A 12,497-nucleotide genomic window follows, 5' to 3' on the forward strand; every position below is an offset into this window, starting at 1 on the left:
CAGAGTAAAGACACTCAAGGTGAAAAACTATTCTCTCCTCAGTGAAGCTTCACTATTGGAGACATGCATACACATCATCCAGCAAACCCATATTACTCAGAATTTATAGCCTTGGCTAACATGAACATTCTAGAATACTGCCTTACTTCATCTGTCCCTCTGAAGTCTCACTAACTGAGAAAGGGTAGTGTTCCAAAGGCCAGGTATGTTTTTTAGTTTTCATCAGTTTCCATTAGGCTATCTTCCAAGACAGTATTGCAAGAAAATTTACTTTTATCATATCACTTATTACACTTCTTTTTTTTTTATATATCTGAGGTTGTTCTTTCAAGGATCTGATATTATCCTTTCAGGTTATTTTCAACGGAGCAGTGGAAGAAGCTAGAATGTAGTGGGCTGAGGAAAAGAAAATAGGAGATGATTCTCAGCCTTCCATCACATGCTCTCAGAATATCTGTCTCAATGCTACTCCTTTTTGCAATTATCTCTGGTCATCCTGGTTTCTCTCTCATCCTTTGAAAGTTTTAGCTCCTCACCCATGGCCAGTTTCTCCACTATTATTCCTGTCACAGTCTTTGGTGATTTCAGTATCCATATAGATGGTATTTTAAATATTTGGCCTTTCAGCTCCTTGGCCTCTTCTCTGACCATGACTTTGTCCTCCACTCTACTCTCCTAGACCTTGTCATCACTGCAACTTCTCCATAGGAGGAGTTGCAACAACTCCTATCCTTTATGTTCTTCCCTAGTACCGTGACTCCAATATCTTTGTATCTATCAGTACCTACAACCCATTGATCCTACCTTACTTTTTCATCTCCTTCTTTTCATGTCCTCACTTTCATGCTCACCCAGATTAAATTCCATGGTCCATCATTATACTCACTGCCTTCCACAGATCTTCAGCTCAGTTGTCTATTGCTCACTTTATTATGTTTGCTATACAAAACAATAATCCTGGTTAGATTCAATTCTCCATTACTATGTCCCTATCTATGCAGCTGAATGTGGCTGGAGGAAAACATAGCCTTCAATTAGTCTTCCTTTAATGATCACGCATTTCAAGTGGACCATTATCATGCCCTATATTTCTCTTATATTTGCCTAGTCTATTTACTCTCCCATTCATCTAAATGACTATTTCATATTTTCAGCCTGACATTGAACTTCTGGCACCTCCACCACTATTCTCAATCCTGTTTATAATTAGTTGAGAAAATAGAAGCAATCAAAGAGAAGTTCCTCCAATTTTCATTATCACTCCATCCAAATATCTGTATCTGGCCAAAGTACAGTTAGTATGGTAATACTGTTCACACTCTATTATCTAAAGTTAACCTCTCCATTTGTAACCTAGATCCAGTCTGCTTTCGCTTGTTCAGGACCATCACTCCAGGAATTCTCTCTCTCCAGCATCATCATTTTCCTCCTCTCTAATAGATTTTACCATTAGAATGCAGACAAGTCATTTCTCCAAATATAGTAGACACATTCTTTGTTCAGTGTTTTTTTCCCACTTAACATTCCTTTTCCTTGAAATGCTCTTTGCCCACATCAAAGAACTCATTTGACCTTCTTAATGAAGGCTTCCTTGACTACTATTTAAAATTGAACATCTATTCAGAACTTCTTTTCCTCTATCCCTGCTTTATAAAATTTTTTAATTTGTATTTGTCATTTTATTGCCATCTGACAATCTGCTTATTGTCTCTCTCCCATCTAGAACAAAAGCTGCATGAGGGCATATCTGTGTATGGCTGTCAGTTTATCACTGCTGTATCGCATGACCTAGAACAATGTTTGATGCACAGAAGGTTTTCCATAATTATTTGTTGAGTGAATGACTGAAGTGGTGGGACAGTTAAGGTCAACCATGCTTTCATAAAATTTGGTAGTAAAGAGGATGGAGACAGTTTTAAAGGGAAACATGGATGTTTTCAGGGAGGATTTGTTCTTTTTAGATGGAGGGTATGGCAAACGTCTGTCACTTTAACTGGGCTCCTTCCCCTGAGAATTGGTTCCAGTTTTTCCTTTGGGGAATCCTCTGTTTTCCATTCTGTGCATGTGGTTCAGGTAGGTTTGTCAACCTTGACACTTTTGACATTTGGATGGGATGATGCTTTGTTTTGGGTGGGGAATGAGGGCTGTCCTGTGCACTGAAGGATATTTAGGAGAATTCCTGGCCTATACCCACTAGATACCAGGCATTTCTGACTGTCTTCTTGGGGGCAAAATTGTCCCAGTTGAGAACCACTGAAGTAGACCAATCCTACCCCCAGTTCCAAGGCTTGGAGGTAACTCAGACATTGCCATCTGCTCATTCCAATGTCCTGGCCCTAGTGCTTGGTTCCAACTGGAGCATGTGTCCCTATATGGACAAAGCAGAACAAATGAAGGGAATTTTGAAGGAGTTACTAGACAAGAGAAGCCCTTTGTGCTAGAATGCTAAGTTGAGTGGATGTATTTAGCATTGCCAGCAGATATTTTGCCACTTTGTAGAGAATGCCTGCCAGAGAATGAAGGCAGCAAGGGAAAAACAGGAGATAGATTCCTGAGGACATGATTTGAACATCTGAATCCCATTTTGCCTCGGCCAACTATACCCTTGGACTTTTCTGTCATGTCATACAATAAAACCCCTTTTCAATCTAAGCCAGTGTGTGATGGATTTAAGTTACTTGCAGCTGAACAGATCCTGGTCCAGACGGTTTGTAGAAGGACAGAAAGAGCCAGTGAAGGGAGAAGGTATAACTGATGGAGCAATGTCCTGGAAGAGGCAGAAAGGAATGAAAAGAGAACTGCAAGCCCATAGAAAGTGGTAGGGAGACATGAAATAAGGATGAATGAATATAGATAAGCTTGCAGGTAGAGGGAAAAGAAGTTGAGGAAATTGCCTCTTGAGATTTTCATCATTTGCTAAGAAGGAGGGATGATGGTAGAATAGAGACCTTGAAAGTTAGTTAGCAGTATGTAGGGGAATGAAAAGGGCACTGAATGTGAATGAATAAAAGATTGAACAACATAAATAGCCTAGAGAAGGTGGGGAGAATAAACACATGGTAGCTAGTCAACAATATTTTCTCAATAGGTAAAATATTGGAATTGAGAGAAAGGACATCTGGATTTAGGGTATTGGGAGAAGAAGAGTGGGCTGGGGGAAGGTGTTGGCTGAACAAATATAAGAGAAAGTCTTGAGGGTGAAGGAATTGAGTTTGTAGGTTGAGAATTTGGCTAAAATGACAGTGTGGAAACTAGAATGAATAACTGTTAAGTAAGTAATAAATCCTAAACCCTAAGACTATGTAAGTTATTCAAGAGTTCATTGACTTCAGAAAAAACATATAAGGCAAATGCTTTTTTAAGGATAGAATTTATTTGATTGGTTAATATATACATTATTAAATGAAATTTTACAAGCAACTAAAACTGACAAAACTGGCAAGAAAACATCCAAAACCTGACCTGTATACCAAAAGTTCTGACTCATAAATTTCAAAATAAATTTGTACAGGTAACTTGTGCAAATTGCAATTACTGAGTGATCATGGAAACACAAAGTATATATTGTGAGAAAAACTCAAACCATGAGGGGATCAAAGGGGAATGTTCAATCATGTCACAGAAGGAAGCTACTATTTAAAATAAAGGCAGACTTCCCAAGCAAAGCAGTAGGCACAAGAATCACCATTTTACTAGAGTAACAATTCCTCTAGTATATGGTAACAGTAAGTTTGCTGTAAAAATAACAAAAAAGGGGGGCCGGCTAGGTATGAGGAAAGAGGTAAGAAGGACAGCACTGTTAACGCCTTCCTTAAAAGTAGGTGTCACTTTCAGAGCCGCATGTTGTTTGTAGCCACAGCCCGGCTCCAGGCACATTACAAATGAGGCTTCAGAATGTCCTTGAAGAGCAAGTGGCAGTGAAACTCGGCTCCCATCTTTACGATCAAGCAAAATTTCTTTGTTCTGCTTGAGAATAAGGGACAAGTAAATACTTATAGGAAGTTATAGCTTATGAAATCATTTGAGTGATTTGAGGCCAGATAAATAGGCTTGTTGATTTGAGAGTGGCTTCTTTCCAATGATGTACAGTTGGATTCCAAGCAACAAGAAGCACTGAAAGAGAGAATTGCTGTTGAGGAGGCAGCATGAATAGCAGCTGGACAGCACACACTTTAATACAAGGGTTAACATTCTTTTTTCTCTCTCTTCATAATGATAAGTAATATAAATATAATTCTATAATACATCATATATAAATAAAATTCACTCTCTAAAGAAATTATATTTCATATATAGATATAATTCATTCTTAGAAATTATAACTCCTGCACCCAATCATATCACTGATTAACATACCATTAAGACCTTCAGGCAACATGACCTGGAGCAAATAGTAACTGTCATATTGGCAGATATGAATTAAAATAAATGAGGGAGAAATGGAGGCAGGGCTCTCATTCTTAGTCATTCATGTCTTCATTCAACAAATGCTTAAGCAATAGCTTTACCTTGGGCAACCCCTGGTTTGGATTTAGAGATCACTGGCATGGTCTCCCCCATCCTTCCTTTTCCCTCTTTCTGTGACTCACCAACAGCAAGTAACCTTTCCGTCCTCATGCCATGGCAGTTTTTCTGTACTTTGTTTATGGTAGTTATTCTGATATGTATGACTTTATTTTTCTTATTAAAATAAGTTCCAAGAGGACAGCAGTGGTAGGTCACATCTATCAAAATGTTTTGTTTGTGTCTCAGCATCTCTGAGCTCCTCGCCTCAACACTCACCTTTGGCCTAGTTAACAAGCAGCCCCGGGACATAAACTCGCCCAGGGCCCACCCCACATCTGCAGCTACCACCCACGACCCCTCACCCCAAACCCACAGCTGTTAATAAATGATAAACAAACTATCCCCACTGCCCCCAGACCCCTCAGTCCCTTCACTTTTTTGTGCGTGTTTGCTTTAAACTAACCAATCCTTGACTCCAGCAAGAGCTCTACTAACCTCCACCCCTAGACCCCAGTAAAGGCACCAGCCCTCGAGTCCCTCTCACGCTGCCTATGTGCTGCCCACCTGCCAGATGAGCTACCTGAGCCGATGGCACTTCCTGTCGACCCCACACGGCACCCCTCTCTCTCTGGGATCTGTGAGTACCAAGTATTTTTTCTCATGCATCATGGCCTCAGTTTCCCGTTGTGTCACACCTGACGTCAACCTGGACCCAAATTTAAAATCTAACTTAACTAATTTGAAGCAAGTGATGCAGTGAGCAGGCTGTGTTGGTCACAACCATGGGGAATGAAGCATACTGCCTTTTGGCTTCTCTTGCCTCTAACTGCTCTGTTAGATAGCTAATATTATCTGGGAAGGGTCCATGGCTTGCTGAAATACATCCACGTTGCTTTGTGCTGCCGCCAGACACCTCTGCTGGGTGTTGCCGCAGCCTTGCTCCCCCAATTGGTGGTCCTGCTGATAGGTGTCCTCCCCAGGGCAAATGGCCAGCCCTACTATGGCCAGAGTTCTCTCCTGTACGGGAGAAAACTGGCATTGGGTGACAATGACACAGAGCAACATTGGCTACATAACAGAGGTCTTGTTGCAGTTCCCACGGCAGGAGCCCCCAGCAAGGCAGGAGGCGGGCACCCCCCAACCCAAGCTGGGACTCCTGAGTGAGGCGACTAGGGCTACATGCACATGGACCCACAGGGAAAGTGCTAGACCTCCCGGCACCACCACTGCAGCCAGAAGATTACTGTGGGAGATCCAACTACTGTATCTGTGGACCCAGCTTCTAGCTGGAGCGTTATCCCCTCCACAGGAAGCACAATGGCACCCCACAAGCAATGGTGCTATAAGGGTCTATGATCCTTATGTTGTCTCTGTCTCCACTGCTATTGCTCTTTATCCCCTGATCCCATGGGATTGAGAGGAACTAACCCCTGGTGTGAGGTGGCTAAGGAACAACCAGGCAAAAAAGAAGGGGCTTGAGCCTATTGTGCCAGCACCCATTGAAACACCAGAGGAAGTTTCTAAGTTGCTCAGTTGCTTAAGAAATGTAAGACTCCCAAGCAATGTGCATGGTCCCCACTCACTGCTGCTGCTTATCAACACGCCAAAGCCCTGGTGTGGTGCTCCCGTGCTCTGGGGCCATGCCTAATGATCCCGCCACCATCATGGAAGTGAAACAAACCCCAACACCCACGAGGTTGTTTGGGACACCCCAGGGAGAGAGATGGTTGCCTATGGGTCCAGTCTGCAAGAACCACAAACCTTCCCCGTCACCATGTGTGAGGTCAAGCAGGGCCCCCAAAGGGAGACCAAATTGGAAACTAAAACTCAAAATTTTACTTGATTGGCAATTTGAACCATACTAAAAATTTTGTTCAAGGGGGAAGGAGAAAGGGCAGATTGGTTGTGGAGAATCTTCAATGTGGAGTTCTAGTTGCTACTCTCATCCCAATAAATGAGGCAGCCGGCTAGTATCACTAAAGACTCTAAGCCTCTCCCCTACTAACTTAAATATTTATAGCTAAAAAAAAAAAAAAAAAAGACACAGGGCAGATGACCACTGGCAAACAAAGAGACCCGAATACTTAACAAGACTAAGATAATGCAATGGGCATAGCATTTCTTTGAACATTCAGATAAGAGACCAGGAGCTCATCTCCAGCTCTGAGGATGCCCCCTTTGATACTGAGTCATGGAAAATATTTTTACAGGGTGCCCTCTCCCCCCATATTACTGGGCAGCCTTGCTCAACCTTATAGGCCTTGAGTGAGGGCTACCCGTGAGGGTATGGATGGGGTGGAGCTACTGGCAGGACATGAGGGGGGCTCACATCAGAGTCACAGATCCTGGCTTATCAGGCTGGGGTGGCCACCCTACAGGGGCCCCCACCTCCTCCAGCATAGCAAAGACCCTGTTCCCAGGGCCCCTGGGAGTTGTGACTATTGGAACAATTTGTATTAAACAGCTAACAGAAGTGGTGGCACCTTGTACTCTTACTTTCTCCACTAAAGGTAAAGGTATTGAAGCTTTAGCATGTGGCTTGGAATAAAATCACATCTTTGGCTCCTTTGGTGGGCCATGCCAAAAGGGGCTCCGATGGAACTGCCTCTGCTAATCAAAGTGATAATTACTGCAGTATCACCTGAAACAAGGTAGTGCGGGGCTTTGGCCTATAATCCAAGATCACCTACAAGAGGAAATCACTATACTTACCATCTCCCCATACAACAGCCTTACTTGGCCAGTTCTTAAAGCCTTCACCAATGAAGGGCAGTGAACCATCAATTATGCCAAACTTAATGCACAAGTTCTGCCCATCAAAGCTCCTATTCCTGACATAATCTAATTAATAAAAGATATACACAGGGGCATGGGCAATTGTGACTGACTTGGCTGACATATTTTACTCAGTGTAAATACCAAACGAAACAAAACAACAACAACAAAAAACCCAACTGTTGTTGCTACCAAGACCTTAATACAATGGTCTTAAAAAAAAAAAACAAAAAACAAAAAGAAGACTTAATACTGGCACTATATAGCTGACATCTGATCAAGGGGCAACTCTAAAGAGGGCCATCTTCAACCCTTGGCTTCCTACAGCCTATTTTCAACACAGCAGTTCAGGTGATCATGCCACTTTTCTGCTTAAAACCCTCCAATGGTTCCCATCTCAGAATAACTGCCAAGTTCATAACAGTGATCCACCATGGCCTATAGAATCTTCCCCTCACCCCCCGTTATTTCTCTGATCTCATCTCCTACCAATTTCTCCTTGGTCAGTCCACTTGCGGCCACACTGGCCTCCTTGCTGTACCTCCAACACACCAGGCACACGCCACCTTAGTGTCTTTTCACTTACTCCTCTCCTTTCCTGGAATGTCCTTGCTCCATGTGGAAACATGGCTAGCTCTAGACTCTGCTCAAATGCCATTTTCTTAGTGAGCACTTGCCTTGCCATCACCCTGCTCTCCCTACCCCCTGCCTGCTTTATTTCTCTTCATAGTACTTATAATCTTCTTTATTTTATTATTTAGCTTGCTATCTATTTAAACATTTGTTGAATAGATGAATGGTTAAAAAAAAAAACCAGGTATCTAAGTTGGCAATATGAAGTGGGTAAGTTAACAACTGCTATGCCTGATTACTAAAGACATGTGCAACAGTCAGAACCATGTATATTTAGTTCTTTGCTTATTGATAAACATAAACTGAAGGAGATTTTGACATGTAAGTTAATAAGAATATTTTAATTTCATTAGATACCGGTTTGTCTTCTGGTTAGCTTGCTGGGTCGTATAGATCAAGAGAATATACTTCTCGTGTTTCTGGATGAAAAGTTCCTTTTTTAGGGCCTGCGTTTGTATAATAATTGCTAAATGAAGAAGGAAACAAAAAGGAAATCTTTACCCATTGACCATGAATACTATGAAGATGTAACAGTTGTTGGCCTACCATGAGTCCCAACACATGGATTATCTCACTTTATCCTCTTAAATGTCCTATGAAGTAAATGTTATACCCCCCATTGTTTTAGAAAGGCACATACAAGTAAATAACTTGCCCAGCTTATATGTGTCAAGTCAAAAGTTGACACTTGGCAGCTTTAATCCAGATTCAGCGCTTTTAATGACTAAACGCTTTGACCCTCAAATACAAAAAAAAAAAAAAAAAAATGGAAAAGAAACTTTTATTCTAGGATTTGACCATAAATTTAACCTTTTAGACAATCTTTCAATCCTACTTAAGAGGAATATTTTCTATTTGAGGATGTTTTCACTTTTATTCTTGGGAAGCATTTATTTACTGTGCTTCTAAAACTACTGACACAATGGTGAAAGATAATAAAATGTGATTATACCATCACATAGAGCTATGAAATAAAGTATTATATCTTACTGGGGAAGGAAGATTGCAGCTAATGTCACTTATAGCATGTCATTCACTACCATATTTAAGAGATCAATTTATAGAAAGATACATTAATGTATATTAAGAATATTATAAAATGTAAATTTGAGATCAAGCTGAGACTTAACTTTATTAAAATATATTAAATGGCTAGAAAATAATAGCAACTCTTTGGATGGCTTTTAAAAGTATTTGATTTTGTAACCATACGATCATTTTAAAATGATTTATTACTCAACTTAATTACAAAAAGTATTTAAGGTAACTCAAATATCTATAAAAATTATAGAAAAATAGGTTAGAAAATGGAAATAAGTGAATGATACGTAGGAATTTAGTTTAACGTATTTGTTCTTATCAATTGAGGTGCTTAAATATAGTCTATGATATAATTAAGTTAATATATTTAATAATTATACTGGAACATTATTAATTATTTGAGCTTATAAGCATTCCCAAAGTTTGCAAATTTTCCTACACATGCAATGGCAATACTCTGATAACAAACTTAGTAGCATGAAGGAAAAAGAGAGAGAAAGACCACATTTCCTATTTATTTAAGTTTCTAATTACTCTTGGCTAAAATTATCTTCTAACTTCCTCTGAGAAAGGACCATGAATATGATATCCAACTTTTTTTTTTTTTGAGACCCTTTTCTCATGACTTCTGTGAATCTACTCTCCTCTAGATTCCATCCTACTTCTGACTGTTCGTACCCTTCCTGCGTTTTCAACTTTATGCTCCCTCTGAGGTCTTTTCTCATCCCTGTTTTTGCCAAAATGTTCTTTTTGGTCCATGGAGTCAATTGTGATTTAAGTGTCACCTACCTGAGTGCAGGCTCCTCTCCTAAGTCTACATCACGGGTGCCTCAAAGGAACAAGCCAGAACTGAACTCATCATCCTTCCCCACAAAACTGCCCCCTCTTCCTTTAGTGAACCACTGGGTCCACTCACATTCAGCAAGTTATTAGACTTTAAAATCCTCTCTTCTTAATATGGAAGATACTTCTTATATTTGTTCCATCCTCTTGGTCCCTTCCACTACTTTTGTTGAGGCCCCACTCTTGCCCTATCTTCTGAAAATGCAAATCTGAACACATTATTTCCTTGCTTAAAGTCCTATAGGATAAAGGCCAAACTTCTTGTCATGGCAATGATGGCCTCTGATGATCTACCACCTTTCTAGATTTCCCCAAATATGTTAAATGGAGCATCAGTACCCTGGGATGTAAAAGCTTTAAGTGAGAAAAAGAGCTCTGTAGTCCAATTCGTTTGGGAAACTCTGGTTTTCAAAAAAAAAAAAAAAAAAAAAAAAAAATCAAACAAGCTTCTTTACTGTAAAACATTAAATATCCTAATGATTATTGTGAATCACAACAAGAAAAATCTGGTATGTAGTGTTTCCCAATCTTATTTGCCATAGAATTCCCTTTCCCCTGAAGCCACTCACAAAACCAGGGTTGTGTGGCATACATTCTATTAAACACTATAAAGCACATTTCCCATTGTAAACCGTGGCTCAACCTGCCGCACTTAGACCCTCTTTGGCCTAAAACGAACAGCTCAGGTTCATAGATGCTGTCATTACTTAGTTTCAATGTATAGCCAGAAGAAATGATATAACAATAATTTTTAGAAAATATAAGTTTCCTACTTAGAAGACTTGATAACTCACTGAAAAACTACTCAAATTAGTAATTGCATGAACATAAGCTTTCCTGGATATCTTCTGAAATTAATTACAAGACATCACCAAAAAATAATCCTATTTAAAAGAGCAAGAAAAAGAAGATACTTAGAAATTTATGTGGCCTATATGAAGTGAACCATTTAAATGAGAGATGCAAAACAACAACTTGAATCAGTCAAGCATATTTCAGGAAGGGAATATTGAATGGTTTGAACAGGTCAGTTCTTCCCAATTACATCTAAGGTACTTCCCATCAAAATTCAAACATTTTTGGGTGGGAAGAATGAATGATTCTATAGTTTATCTGTAAAAATGAACAAAAGAAAACTTCAAAATAGTCTAAAAAGGGAAAAAACTGAACTCAAAACTATTATGAAGATATAATTGTAAATAGAATATTCCTGGCCCATAGAGACAGGACATCAGTGGAACATAATCTGTTCCAAATCTATGTTAGATATCTCTGACATCAATCCCATTTTAAGGAGGAATTGAATGGGGAAAATTTATTTGGTAAAGGAAATTTTATATATCAATGGTAAAGGCATTGTTTACTTAAAATAGGTTTTGGAAAAATTGTATAGGAAAAAAAATGCAAAGTGAGTTTATATCACACACCATAGCACAAAATAAATTCCAGATGGATTCAGATGTTAAAAAAATAAATTAAAAAATAAATGTAGGAATATATCGTATTTCTGGATAAGAAAACATTACGTAACAAAACACTGAAATCTAGTAATTATTTAAGTAATCATCAAAACAACATCTGAGTGAGAGAAAAGATTACTTGAACAAATGGAAAGGCCTACTAGGTTTGTGAGAGAGAAAACAGTGTAGTGAAGAAGTCATTTTCTCACAAATTAAAGATATAAATGCAGTCACGACATGTTTGCTTTTAGGAAATGACAAATGATTCTAAAAGTCATTGGTAAGAGCAAAAAGAGGAGACCAGAGGGGAAAAATTGTAAGATATTATGGTGAGGGGATTCTTGCCCTACCAGATACTATGGTAGAATTAAGCAATACTAACTGAACACGGAGATTTGTGATGGAAGATCAATGGAGCAGAAAAAGGGGTCCAGGACACAACATATCAAATATATTAATTATTTGATGCGTGATCAAGTTAGAAAAAACTGGAAAGGCACTTGGCAATATTTATCAGGCATCTTAAATACTCATATACTTTGCCGTAATTTAGCAATCTATCCTAAGAGATAGGAAGTGGCCAGAGATTGGGCAATTGATGTGTAAGGAGTACAGAGTGTTCCATAAGGTTGATTGTAAAGGTTCAGAGATGGATAGCACAATAATGTGTCATAGGAGCACAATACTGTAAGTGTACTTAACAAAGCTGAGTGTGAGTATGGTTGAAAGAGGAAAGCTAGAGTTGTGTATGTCACCAGAAGGAAAGCTAGAGGTAAAAACTGGGACTGTATAACTTAGCAAAACCCAGAATGGATAATGATGGTGGTTAATTGTATAAATATAGGAGAGTTCTCACATGAACTAGAACAAATGTACACCACTATTACAATGTGTTAATAATAGGGTGTTATATGGGAAAAATACAATGAGTGTAAACTACATTCTATAGTTATCAGTAACATTGTAACACTGTTTCATTAATTGTAACAAAGGCACTATACTAAAGCTAAATATCCACAATAGGGGGATATGAGGGGTATGGGATTTTTTTCTTCGGAAGAAATGAGAATGTTCTCGCATTGACTATAGTGGTGAATGCATAACTATGTGATTATACCAAGAGCCACTGATTGTACACTTAGGATGGATTGTATAGTATGTGAATAAAACTGTTTATGATTTTTAAAAAAAGAATCTATCCTAAGAAAATAACTAGAGGTTGGAAAAGGTTTATTCAAA

The 12,497-nt window shown here is 39.1% G+C and overlaps 1 protein-coding gene across 5 annotated transcripts in view; it reads right to left on the bottom strand.

Moving 5' to 3' along the window:
* Positions 1-3,357: 3,357 nt before the first annotated feature.
* The window catches only part of CR2 (complement C3d receptor 2), a 34,956-nt gene continuing 25,816 nt past the window's right edge, over positions 3,358-12,497 (bottom strand). For all 5 annotated transcript variants that reach the window (XM_037824820.1, XM_037824819.1, XM_037824821.1 and 2 more), the window contains 2 exons: positions 8,272-8,380; positions 3,358-4,113 (listed from right to left, as the gene is read on the bottom strand). In XM_037824820.1, coding sequence (XP_037680748.1) covers positions 8,287-8,380 — 94 coding nt within the window. In that variant the 3' untranslated portion in view covers positions 3,358-4,113; positions 8,272-8,286. The remainder of the gene's footprint in view (positions 4,114-8,271; positions 8,381-12,497) is intronic.

The sequence above is a fragment of the Choloepus didactylus genome, chromosome 2 (assembly GCF_015220235.1).
Source record: "Choloepus didactylus isolate mChoDid1 chromosome 2, mChoDid1.pri, whole genome shotgun sequence".
NCBI classification, from domain to species: domain Eukaryota; kingdom Metazoa; phylum Chordata; class Mammalia; order Pilosa; family Megalonychidae; genus Choloepus; species Choloepus didactylus.